The 13735-nt window shown below is 51.2% G+C and overlaps 1 protein-coding gene across 2 annotated transcripts in view; it reads right to left on the bottom strand.

The window, feature by feature from the left end:
• SPI1 (Spi-1 proto-oncogene) overlaps positions 1 to 11657 on the bottom strand; it is a 127517-nt gene extending 115860 nt beyond the window's left edge. Inside the window, exon 1 of one of the 2 annotated variants that reach the window (XM_069221627.1) lies at positions 10557 to 11657. In XM_069221627.1, the coding sequence (XP_069077728.1) occupies positions 10557 to 10601 (45 nt within the window). In that variant the 5' untranslated portion in view covers positions 10602 to 11657. The remainder of the gene's footprint in view (positions 1 to 10556) is intronic. The other variant, XM_069221626.1, reaches the window with a different exon arrangement.
• Between the last annotated feature and the right edge of the window lie 2078 nt (positions 11658 to 13735).

The raw sequence follows: 13735 nt of genomic DNA, 5'->3' as shown, positions 1-13735 counted from the left end.
AGCACTGGGGGGGACTCGAGAAGGCACACAAAGTACACCCTCAGTGGCACAGGGGCGGCCGGGTGCAGTGAGAAAAGCAGGCGTCTGGTTTTAGGTTGAAAACAATGGAGAGACCCGAGGGTCACTCTAGCGTTGCAGGCAGGCACAGGGGGGGGCTTCTCAGGACAGCCACCACCTGGGCTAGGCAGAGGGTCACCTGGGGGTCGCTCTTGCACTGAAGTTCGGTTCCTTCAGGTCCTGGGGGCTGCGGGTGCAGTGCTGGTTCCAGGCGTCGGGTGCCTTGTTACAGGCAGTCGCGTTCAGGGGGAGCCTCTGGATTCTCTCTGCAGGCGTCGCTGTGGTGGATCAGTGGGGTTGTCTCTGGTTACTCACAGGCTCACAGTCGCTGGGGAGTCCTTCCTGGGGTGTTTGTTTTCTGCAGGTTGAGCCGGGGGCTTCGGGTGCAGAGTGTGAAGTCTCACGCTTCCGGCGGGAAACGTGAAGTCTGTGGAAGTTGCTTCTTTGTTGCAAAGAAGTTGCAGGTTTTGAACAGGGGACGCTGTTCATGGGAGTTTCTTGGTCCTGTAGTCCAGGGCAGTCCTCTGAGGCTTCAGAGGTCGCTGGTCCCTGTCGGATGCGTAGCTGGAGCAGGTTTTCGAAGTTTGAGACAGGCCGGTAAGGCTGGGCCAAATCAGTTGTCGTCTTCCTCCTTCTCTGCAGGCTTGTAGGTCAGCAGTCCTTCTTCTTTCTTCAGGCTGCAGGAATCTGATGTCCTGGGTTCTGGGGTGCCCCTAAAAACTCAATTTAGGGGTGTGTTTAGGTCTGGGGGCAGTAGCCAATGGCTACTGTCCTTGAGGGTAGCTACACCCTCCTTGTGCCTCCTCCCTGAAGAGAGGGGGGCACATCCCTATTCCTGTTCGGGGAATCCTCCAAAATCAAAAGTGAGGATTTCTAAAGGCACGGGTCACCTCAGCTCAGGCCATCTTAGGGGCTGTCTTGACTGGTGGATGACTCCTCCTTGTTTTTCTCATTATCTCCCCTGGACTTGCCGCCAAAAGTGGGGGCTGTGTCCAGGGGGCGGGCATCTCCACTAGCTGGAGTGCCCTGGGGCATTGTAACACGAAGCCTGAGCCTTTGAGGCTCATTGCTAGGTGTTACAGTTCCTGCTAGGTGGAAGCACCTCCACCCAGAGCAGGCTTTTGTTTCTGGCCTCAGAGGGCACAAAGGCCTTCACCCCAGGGGGTCAGAGACTTGTCTCTCAGCAGCAGGCTGGCACAGACCAGTTAGTTCTGCACTGAAGTATTGGGTAAAATACAGGGGGGATCTCTAAGATGCCCTCTGTGTGCATTTTTTTATAAATCCAACATTGGCATCAGTGTGGGTTTGTTATTCTGCAAAGTTTGATACCAAACTTCCCGTGTTCAGTGTAGCCATTATGGAACTGTGGAGTTTGTTTTTGACAAACTCCCAGACCATATACTTAATATGGCCACACTGTACTTACAATGTCTAAGAATGGACTTAGACTCTGTAGGGGCATATTGCTCATGCAGCTATGCCCTCACCTGTGGTATAGTGCACCCTGCCGTAGGGCTGTAAGGCCTGCGAGAGGGGTGACTTACCTATGCCACAGGCAGCATTTTGTGTGCATGGCATCCTGAGGGGGATGCCATGTCGACTTTGCCTTTTTCCTCCTCACCAACACACGCAATCTACAATGGCAGTGTGCATGTGTTAGGTGAGGGGTCCCTTAGGGTGGCACAACATATGCTGCAGCCCTTAGGGACCTTCCCTGGTCACAGGGCCCTTGGTGCCACTGGTACCTTTTACAAGGGACTCATCTGTGTGCCAGGGGTGTGCCAATTGTGGAAACAATGGTACATTTTTAGTGAAAGAACACTGGTGCTGGGGCCTGGTTAGCAGGGTCCCAGCACACTTCTCAGTCAAGTCAGCATCAATATCAGGCAAAAAGTGGGGGGTAACTGCAACAGGGACCAATTTTCCTACACTCGCTATATGTCGACCCCACGCCTCAGCCCTTGTTGGGCCCCCACCCAGCCTGAGCCCATACACGGAGACTACCCACAGGGCCTCTGCTGCTTGTCAGATCCTATAGCACCTACCTGAGTCAAAAGCACCGGTAAGGCTCCGCCTAGCCTTAACCTCTGTCTGTGGTGCCACCCAGTTTTAAGCCCTAGAACTCTCCATTCATCATCAACACTAAAAGATCTCTGCCCAGCCTCATACCCTATTGCGTCTCCACCCATCCTCATATACTATAGTGTCTTCACCCAGCCTCATACCCTAAATCACCTCCACCCAGCCTCATACCCTATAGCATCTGTACTCCGCCTCATACTCTATAGTGTCTCCACCCAGCCTCATACCCTATGGCTTCTCCACTCAGTCTCATACTCTATAGTGTCTCCACCCAGCCTCATACCCTATAGCATCTCCACTCAGCCTCATACCCTATAGAGTCTCCAATCAGACTCATACCCTCTACTGTCTCCACTCAGCCTCATACCCTATAGCGTCTCCACCCAGTCTCATGCCCTATAGTATCTTCATCCAGCTTCATACCCTATAGCATCTCCACCCAGCCTCATGCCCTTACAGTGCCTCATGCTCAATAGCATCTTCCCCCCAGCCTCTTACCTTATAGCGTCTCTACTCAGCCTCACACCCTATAGCATCTCCACCCAGACTGATACCCTATAGCATCTCCATTCAGCCTCAAGCCCTATAGTGTCTTCACCAAGCCTCATACCATATAGCGTCTCCACCCAGCCTCATGCGCTATAGCATCTTCACCCAGCCTCTTACCCTATAGAGTCTTCACTTAGCCTCATACCCTAAAGCGTCTCCACCAAGACTAATTAATACCTTATAGCGTCTCCACCCAGCCTCATGTTCTATAGTGTCTCCACCCAGCCTCATACCCCATAGCGTTTCCAGTCAGCCTCATACCCTGTAGTGTCTCCACCCAGACTTTTAGCCTATAGCGTCTTCATCCAGACTCATACCCTAGAGCGTCTCCACCCAGACTCATACCTTATAGCGTCTTCACCCAGCCTCATTCCCTCTAGCATCTTCAACCAGCCTCATACCCTAAATCCCCTCCACCCAGCCTCATACCTCATAGCGTCTCCACCCAGCCTCATACCCTTTAGCGTCTTCACCCAGCTTTATACCCTATAGCATCTCCACTCAGCCTCATACTCTATAGTGTCTCCACCCAGCCTCATACCCTATAGCATCTCCACTCAGCCTCATACCCTATAGCGTCTTCATCCAGACTCATACCCTAGAGCGTCTCCATCCAGGCTCATACCTTATAGCGTCTTCACCCAGCCTCATTCCCTCTACCTTCTTCACCCAGCCTAATACCCTAAATCGCCACCACCCAGCCTCATACCCTATAGCGTCTCCACTCAGCCTCATACTCTATAGTGTCTCCACCCAGCCTCATACCCTATAGCATCTCCACTCAGCCTCATACTCTATAGTGTCTCCACCCACCCTCATACCCTATAGCATCTCCACTCAGCCTCATACCCTATAGCATCTTCACCCAGCTTCATACCCTATAGCATCTCCACCCAGCCTCATGCCCTTATAGTGTCTTCACCCAGCCTCATACCCTATAGCATCTCCACCCAGCCTCATGCTCAATAGCATCTTCACCCAGCCTCTTACCCTATAGCGTCTCCACTCAGCCTCATACCCCATAGCATCTCCACCCAGACTCGTTCCCTATAGCGTCTTCACCAAGCCTCATACCCTATAGCGTCTCCACCCAGCCTCATGCGCTATAGCGTCTTCACCCAGCCTCTTACCCTATAGAGTCTTCACTTAGCCTCATACCCTAAAGCGTCTCCAAGACTCATACCCTATAGCGTCTCCACCCAGCCTCATGCTCTATAGTGTTTCCACTCAGCCTCGTACCCTATAGCGTTTCCACTCAGCCTCATACCCTATAGCGTCTCCACCCAGACTTATACCCTATAGCGTCTTCATCCAGACTCATACCCTAGAGCGTCTCCATCCAGACTCATACCCTATAGCGTCTTCACCCAGCCTCATACCCTAAATCGCCTCCACCCAGCCTCATACCCTATAGCGTCTCCACTCAGCCTCATACTCTATAATGTCTCCACCCAGCCTCATACCCTATAGCATCTCCACTCAGCCTCATACCCTATAGCGTCTCCAATCAGACTCATACCCTATACCGTCTCCACTCAGCCTCATACCCTATAGCGTCTCCACCCAGCCTCATGCCCTTATAGTGCCTTCACCCAGCCTCATACCCTATAGCATCTCTACCCAGCCTCATGCTCAATAGCATCTTCACCCAGCCTCTTACCCTATAGCGTCCCCACTCAGCCTCATACCCTATAGCATATCCACCCAGACTCATTCCCTATAGCGTCTTCACCCAGCCTCATACCCTATAGCATCTCCACCCATCCTCATGCCCTATAGTTTCTTCACCAAGCCTCATACCCTGTATCGTCTCCACCCAGCCTCATGCGCTATAGCGTCTTCACCCAGCCTCTTACCCCATAGAGTCTTCACTTAGCCTCATACCCTAAAGCGTCTCCACCGAGACTCATACCCTATAGCGTCTCAACCCAGCCTCATGCTCTATAGTGTCTCCACCAAGCCCCATACCCTATAGCGTTTCCACTCAGCCTCATACCCTATAGCGCCTCCCACCAGACTTATACCCTATAGCGTCTCCATCCAGACTCATACCCTATAGCGTCTTCACCCAGCCTCATTCCCTCTAGCATCTTCACCCTGCCTCATACCGTAAATTGCCTCCATCCAGCCTCATACCCTATAGCGTCTCCACTCAGCCTCATACTCTATAGTGTCTCCACCCAGCCTCATACCCTATAGTGTCTCCACTCAGCCTCAAACCCTATAGCATCTCCAATCAGACTCATACCCTATACCGTCTCCACTCAGCCTCATACCCTATAGCGTCTCCACCCACCCTCATACCCTATAGCATCTTCATCCAGACTCAGACCCTAGAGCGTCTCCATCCAGACTCATACCCTATAGCGTCTTCACCCAGCTTCATTTCCTCTAGCATCTTCAGCCAGCCTCATACCCTAAATCGCCTCCACCCAGCCTCATACCCTATAGCATCTCCACCCAGCATCATACTCTATAGCATCTTCACCCAGCTTCATACCCTATAGCATCTCCACCCAGCCTCATACCCTTATAGTGTCTTCACCCGGCCTCATGCTCAATAGCATCTCCACCCAGCCTCATGCTCAGTAGCATCTTCACCCAGCCTCTTACCCTATAGCGTCTCCACTCAGCCTCATACCCTATAGCATCTCCACCCAGACTCATTCCCTATAGCGTCTTCACCCAGCCTCATACTCTATAGCATCTCCCCCAGCCTCATGCCCTATAGTGTCTTCACCAAGCCTCATACCCTATAGGGTCTCCACCCAGCCTCATGCGCTATAGCGTCTTCACCCAGCCTCTTACCCTATAGAGTCTTCACTTAGCCTCATACCCTATAGCATCTCCACCAAGACTCATACCCTATAGCGTCTCCACCCAGCCTCATGCTCTATAGTGTCTCCACCCAGCCTCATACTCTATAGCGTTTCCACTCAGACTTATACCCTATCGCGTCTTCATCCAGACTCATACCCTAGAGCGTCTCCATCCAGACTCATACCCTACAGCGTCTTCACCCAGACTCATTCCCTCTAGCATCTCTACCCAGGCTCAAACCCTATAGCGTTTCCACTCAGCCTCATACCCTATAGCATCTCCACCCAGAGTTATACCCTATAGCGTCTTCATCGAGACTCATACCCTAGAGCGTCTCCATCCGGACTCATACCCTATAGCGTCTTCACCCAGCCTCATTCACTCTAGCATCTCCACCCAGCCTCATACCCTATAGCGTCTCCACGGAGTCTCATACTCTCTGGCGAGTCCACCCAGCCTCATACCCTATAGTGTCCCCACTCAGCCTAATCCCCTGTAGCGTCTCCACCCAGACTCATACCCCACAGCATCTCCACCCAGCCTCATACTCTATAGCATCTCCACCCAGCCGCATACCCTATAGCGTCTCCACCCAGACTCATACCCTATACCATCTTCACCCAGACTCATACCTTATGGCATCTCCACCTAGCCTCATACCCTATAGCACCAGCCTCATACTCTATAGTGTCTTCATTGAGCCTCATACCCTATAGTGTCTTGACCCAGCCTCATGCCCTATAGCGTCTTAACCCAGCCTCATACCCTATAGCATCTGCTACCAAGCCTCTGATCTCTCCCACCGCAACAGAGCCTCCCCTCATTTGAATTCCACAGTATCTGAAGACCTGACTTTTCAATTTGACTTATTGCGCGTCCATCGTGACTGCTTGTACTCCAGTCCAGCTTCACCACACCCGTACTATCACCTTTTCAGCGCCTGGATACCCTCACGGATGATATGCAGCGCTCTACAAATCCACTTTACATTACATTTCATCACCCAGTGTTGTACCTTATCTCTGCTGCCCCCCAGTTTCAATCTCTAAAGGTTTTCCACCCAGCCTTAGTCTCTACAGGGCCTCCACCCAGCCTTAGCCCCTATAGGGCCTCCATCCAGCTTTAGCCCCTGTAAGGCTTGCCCTCAGCTTTAGCCCTTATAGGGCCTCCATCCAACCTTAGCCCCTATGGGGCTTCTACCCAAACTTAGCCCCTTTGGGGCCTCCACCCAGCATTAGCCCCTATAGAGACTCCACCCAGCTTTGCCCCTGTAATGCCTCCACTCAGCCTTAGCCCCTATAGGGTCTCCACCCTGTCTCAGTCTCTCTAGGGCCTCCACCCAGCCTTATACCTTATAGGGCCTCCACCTAGCCTTAGCTCCTAGAGGCTTCCACCCAGTCTCAGCCTCTCTAGGGTCTCCTCTCAGCCTTATGCCTTATTTGTACTGCCATCCAAGTTCAAGCACTAAAAGGTCCCCACTAGCCTCAGCCCCTATAGTGTATTCAACCAGTCTCAGCCCCAAAATGGTCTCCATCCAGCCTTATCCTCTACATGGTCTCCGCCTCACCTTATCCCCTATATAGTCTCCATGCAGCCTTATCTCTTACCTGGGCACCCACCTACTTTTAAGCCCTAAAGGTCTCTAGGTCCCAAGCCCTAACAGTCTCTAGCCTTAATTCCCGTAAGGTGTCACCCAAATTCAGTCTCTATAAGCTCCCAACTCAGACAGCTATAAGGGGTCCACCGGACCCTAAAGGAACACCATATAGACTCCACCAGCTTCAGCCCCCATAAGGCCTTCAGATAGCTATCAGGGTTCTGATGCCCTAAAGGAACCTTACATACCCCCCACCAGCCACAGTCCCTATAAGGTTCTACCCAGCTATCAGGATTTGTCCCAGCCCATGTAAGGCCTCAACTTACAGCCAAACCCTATCTGATGGTCAGTTAGTGTCAGCCCTTGGACTTGCACGGCTTATCCAGGCCCCACAGGAGCTCACAGTATGCAGCTCCTATATGGCCTCAACTGTAAGGGGGGCCCTCCTCGAAGTAGGTTCTGCACTGACACCCACTTACCTCTCTAGAGCACTTACCCTCTCAGGATGTGCCTACTAGAGAAGGGTAGGTGCACTGGGCTGCTCTCATTGTTGTCCTTTGTGCCTGGAACCACAGGATAAGGGGTATGTGGGTGTGGGTGGTGTGTGTGTGTGTGTGTGTGTGTGTGTAGATGTGCGGGTGTGTGTATGTGTTGGTGTGTGTGGGGGTGGGTGGGTGTGTGGGTGTGTCTGTCTGTGAGGTGTGGGTGTATGGGTGTGACCATGTGTATGGTATGTGTGTGGATGTGTGTGCATGTGTGTATCAGAATGTATGTATGTCTGTGTGTATGTGTGTATCTGTGTGTGTGTGGATGGGTGGGTGTGAGTGGGTGGTGGTGTGGGGTGGTGTCTGTGTGGGGGTGGGTGGGTGTGTATGGTGTGTGTGCATGTATGTGTGTGGGGGTGAGGAGGTGAATGGATGTGTGTGTGTGTGTGTGTGGGAGGGTGACTGAGTGTGTGGGTGTGTCTGTGCGTGCTGTATGTTTGTGTAGTGTGTGTGTGTGTGTGTGTGTGTGTATGTGTGTGTGTGTGTATGTGAGGTGTTTGTGTGGTGTGGGTGTGTGTGTTTGGGTGCATATGTGGGGTGTGCGTGTCGTGTGGGCATGTATAGCCCATAGCGTGGGTAAACACTGTCAGTTCCAGACAAATACTATCCTTGTGAGGATCAGTGCGTTCGGAGGACTGGTCCCCATAGTGTGTTTTATTTGCCTCGGTCCACTTTATAGCCTTCCCTACTATCAAAGCGCGTGTGAAGTTAGAATAGTAAATACGCTCTTCATTACGGTCAATGGCCGGTCCTCATAATTATAGGTATGCCATGTTGTGTCTGTGTGTTTATGGTGGGGTGGCCTGCCTGAGGGGTTGATGACCACTGCTTCCCCTGGTACAATGCATCCTATCACTTACTGTCCATTACTGCTGTAATACTGTGAGCCAGAGCTTCACAGCCAGGAGGGGGCGCTATGCATCTGCACCTCACAGTACAGAGTTAATGGTGCAGCTGCGTGACATTCACTAACACACCCCACATCCACAAACATCAACAGTATCTCAACCAAAACACACTGTGTGTTCTCAAGCACACCCCACTGAGTCACCGACAACCGCACGCTCACCAAACACACACCCCTTGCTTACCACAACCACAAAACATGCTGTGTGTTTGCCACCATACATCATCGACCACACACACCAGATTTACAAGCACACCCCACCAGAAATACAAAACATGCAACATGTTCGACAACATACATCACCAAACACACCCTAAGGTTACGGCTTTACCAGCACACACCACCACAAAGACAAAACATGCTGTCTGTTTGACAACATACATCACAACCACACACCCCAGGTTTACCGGCACACCTCACCAGAAACACAAAACATGCTGCGTGTTCGACAACATACATCACCAAACACTCACCCGGGTTTACCAACACACCCCACCACAAAACATGCTGTAACTTCAACAACAGACATCACCAAACACAAACCCTAGGGTTACAGCTTTATCAACACTACCCACCACAACCAGAAAACATGCTGTGTGTTTGCCACCATACATCACTGACCACACACACCAGATTTACAAGCACACCCCACAAGAAATATAAAACATGAAGCAAGTTCGACAACATACATCACCAAACACACCCTAAGGTTACGGCTTTACCAGCACACACCACCACAAAGACAAAACATGCTGCATGTTTGACAACATACATCACCAAACACTCACCCAGGTTTACCAACACACCCCACCACAAAACATGCTGTAAGTTCAACAACATACATCACCAAACACACACCCTAGGGTTACAGCTTTACCAACACTACCCACCACAACCAGAAAACATGATGTGTGTTCGACAACATACGTCACCGACCACATACCCCAGGTTTATCAGCACACCCCACCACAACCACAAAACATGCAGCTTGTTCGACAACATACATCACCAAGCACACACCCCAGGTTTACCAGCACACCCCATCACAACCAAAAATGATGCAGCATGTTCGACAACATACATCACCATGAACACACTCCAGGTTTACCAGCACACCCCACCACAACCACAAAACATGCTGCATGTTTCACAACATACATCACCAACTACACACCTCAGGTTTACCAGCACACCCCAACACAACCACAAATCTTGCTGTGCGTTCAACAACATACATCACCAAACAAAACCCCTAGGTTTACAGCTTTACAAGCACACACAACCACAACCACAAAACATGTTGCATGTTTGACAACATACATCACTGACAACGCACCCCAGGTTTACCAGCACACCCCACCACAACCACAAAACATGCAGCGTGTTTGACAGCATACATCGCCAAGCACAGACCCCAGGTTTACTACCACACCCCACAGTTTCCTCAACACCTTTCAACAAATGTACCACTTCTTTACTAATACACCCTACAGAGTCATCAGCACCTACCATTCCTCAACCAAAAGTCACCCCATGTCCACCACCATGTCCTAGAGTCACCAACATACACAGAAACATTAACAAAACACAGACTGTGTTCACTAAGACCACCAGAAACTGACACTGTATGCTCAGTAACACATCCCACAGAATCATCAACATGCTCTACATTAAACTCATGCCACAAACCACCAACACTCACCAAACGTCTATCTAAACACACCAGGTATTCACAAACGTACGTAAACACACCCAAAAAGCCAACAGCACTTACTGTGCATCCACTAACAGACACAGCATGTTCAAAACACCCAAGTGAGAGACTAACACCTTCAAGATCTTCACTAGAACCCACTCTGAGTTAATCCACACACCCCACAAACACACACTAGTGGAAGAAAAGATACATTTTGAGAACTCATAGTAATCTTAAGGCATTCTGCTCCCCCACTTCCAAAATTCACAAGGATTCTGGCTGAAGAAAGACTGTGGCACTTACCGGTGAGATGATAGTGAACCCTTCCATCGAGTGAGCTGGTAACATTTGCGACGACGTAGAGCAGCACGCGCAGCGAACTTCAGGGTGTGGCACGGAGACCCTGCTGCTAAAACTCCATGGAGGGAGGGTAACTAGAGCTTAAAGGCACCACAAAGACCACGGTACCTAGGATAAAACTTACAGAAAAGTCCAGTAACCTCTGCTGAACTCCACACCTTATGGGACCTCCACAGGACCTCAGCGACACCTTACAGAATTTCCACAGTACCTCAACAACACCTTACAGGACCTCAGAGACACCACTTATGGCGTAGAAACATCCACAGGACCTTAACAACTTCTTAATGCATCTCAGACACAGCACCTATGTCGTAGAAACCTCAACAGGACCTTAACAGCACCTTCCAGGTCCTCAAAAACACCTCACGGGACCTCAGAGACACCACCTATGCGTAGAATCCTCAATGGGACCTCAGAGACACCACCTATGCGTAGAATCCTCAATGGGACCTCAGAGACACCACCTATGCGTAGAATCCTCAATGGGACCTCAGAGACACCACCTATGCGTAGAATCCTCAATGGGACCTCAGAGACACCATCTATGCGTAGAATCCTCAATGGGACCTCAGAGACACCACCTATCGCTTAGAAACCTCCACAAGGCCTCAACGACACCTTATAGCACCTGAAAAGCACCTCACGGGACCTCCACACCACCATCCAGGACTCTGTGGGCGCCCTTTTGGACCCCAACAACACCCTACTGCAGCTGAGACAAGCCCTGTAGGACCCAGAAGACACCTCCACAGGCCCACAAACCTCCACAAGAGGCACCTCACCGGGCTCGAGAGACCCTCAAAGGACCATGGGACACCCCCAGACCTCAAAGGCCACCACTCATGACCTCATGACCACAAAGGCCAAGAAGGGCACCCCAGAGGTTGAGAAAGCTTAGCAGCACCCCTAAAGCGTGAGGTCCAGGCCCAGTGGCCCCCCTCGATGCTGGTGCCGTGGGGGAGGGGAGCTGAGTTCTTCTTCTCTATTTCTCTTCAGTGATTCAGACGGAAGACGCTGTTTCTCCACCAAGTTCCTTCTTTTCTGCGAGGCTCAGAGCACCACGAAGGGAGCTTCTCTCAGCCCAAGTGACGTCACCACGCCTCCCAGGACGTATCAATCATGTCTGGGGTGTGGGGGGGGTGGAAGCCTGTCAGTGGTCTGCCCGACTTGTGGGCAGCAAGGGTGGAAGGTTAAGACCACAAAGGGGCATAAACAGGGCCGGGGTGTGACAGTGGGAGGGAGGCAACCACGGGGCTGGGCACTGGCAGGGTGCACCAGTGCCCAGGTGGGGGTCAGAGGGGGCAAGTAATGGGGGAGGGGGCACTAACAGGGTGCACCAGTGCCCAGGTGGGGGTCAGAGGGGGTAAGTAATGGGGGAGGGGGCACTAACAGGGTGCGTCAGTCCAGGTGGGGGTCAGAGGGGGCAAGTAATGGGAGAGGGGGCAACAACAGGGTGCATCAGCCTAGGTGGGGGTCAGAGGGGACAAGTAATGGGCGAGGGGGCAACAACAGGATGCCTCCGATAAAACCGATCGAGAACATGAGTTTCAGGGTCTCAGATGCCTGTTTCACTTGGGTGTTCACAGAACATAGATGTCCCTGGAGTGACCTCTAATGTGCACTATCGAGACATTGGCACTGGTGAAGATGGAGCACTATGGAGACCATTGCACTAATGAGGAGCGTGCACTAATATGCACTATCGAGACATTGGCACTGGTGAAGATGGGGCACTATGGAGACCATTGCACTAATGAGGAGTGTGCACTAATGTGCACTATAGAGAGATTGGCGAAGATGGTGCACTATGGAGACCATTGTACTACTGAGGAGTGTGCACTAATGTGCACTATAGAGACATTGGCACTAGTGAAGATGGAGCACTATGGAGGCCATTGCACTAATGAGCAGCATGCACTAATGTGCATTATAGAGACTTTGGCACTGGTGAAAATGGAGCACTATGGAGACCATTGAACTAATGAGGAGCGAGCACTGATGTGCACTATCGAGACATTGGCACTGGTGAAGATGGAGCACTATGGAGGCCATTGCACTAATGAGCAGCGTCCACTAATGTGCACTATAGAGACATTGGCACTGGTGAAGATGGTGCACTATGGAGGCCATTGCACTAATGAGGAGTGTGCACTAATGTACATTATGGATACATTGGCACTGGTGAAGATGGTGCACTATGGAGGCCATTGCACTAATGAGGAGTGTGCACTAATGTGCACTATCGAGACATGGGCACTGGTGAAGATGGAGCACTATGGAGAACATTGCACTAATGAGCAGCGTGCACTAATGTACATTATAGAGACATTGGCACTGGTGAAGATGGAGAACTATGGAGAACATTGCACTAATGAGCAGCGTGCACTAATGTACATTACAGAGACATTGGCACTGGTGAAGCTCGTGCATCATGGAGGCCATTGCACAAATGAGCAGTACGGATCGTTTAAGACTAGTGAGGAGGGTGCAATAAGAAGGCCATAGCACTGTAGAGGTCTTAGCACTATGGAGGCCTTAGCACTGTTGAGCCCTTAGCAAAGAGAGTCCTTAACCCAAAGGAAGCCTAAGCCCTAGAAAAGTGTCTCGCTCCATGAAGCCCTTACCTTTAGGGAGGTCTTAGCATCGGGGGCAGTGTGTGCAGCAAAGACCTTGGCACTGTAACAAGTGTGCACTAGTGAGGGGTGTGCACTATGCAACTCTTAAGACTATGGAGGTCTTAGCACCAGAGAGACCATAGAGCAAGTCTGGTCTTCTCACTGGAGAGGCCTTAGCACTGGTGAGGGGTGTGCACTATGCAGATCTTAAGACTATGGTGGTCTTAGCACAAGACAGACCATAGAGCAAGGCTGGTCTTCTCACTGGAGAGGCCTAAGCACTAGTGAGGGGTGTGCACTATGCAGACCTTAAGACTATGGTGGTCCTAGCACCAGAGAGACAATAGAGCTAGTGGGGTCTTCTCACAGGAGAGACCTTAGAACCAGTGAGGGGTGTGCACTATGCAACTCTTAAGACTATGGTGGTCTTAGCACTAGAAAGACCATAGAGCAAGGCTGGTCTTCTCACTGGAGAGGCCTTAGCACCAGTGAGGGGTGTACACT

This window comes from Pleurodeles waltl, chromosome 3_1 (genome assembly GCF_031143425.1).
Source record: "Pleurodeles waltl isolate 20211129_DDA chromosome 3_1, aPleWal1.hap1.20221129, whole genome shotgun sequence".
NCBI classification, from domain to species: domain Eukaryota; kingdom Metazoa; phylum Chordata; class Amphibia; order Caudata; family Salamandridae; genus Pleurodeles; species Pleurodeles waltl.
The sequence above is the reverse complement of the archived record's forward strand: the minus strand, read 5'-3'. Positions and strand labels throughout refer to the sequence as shown.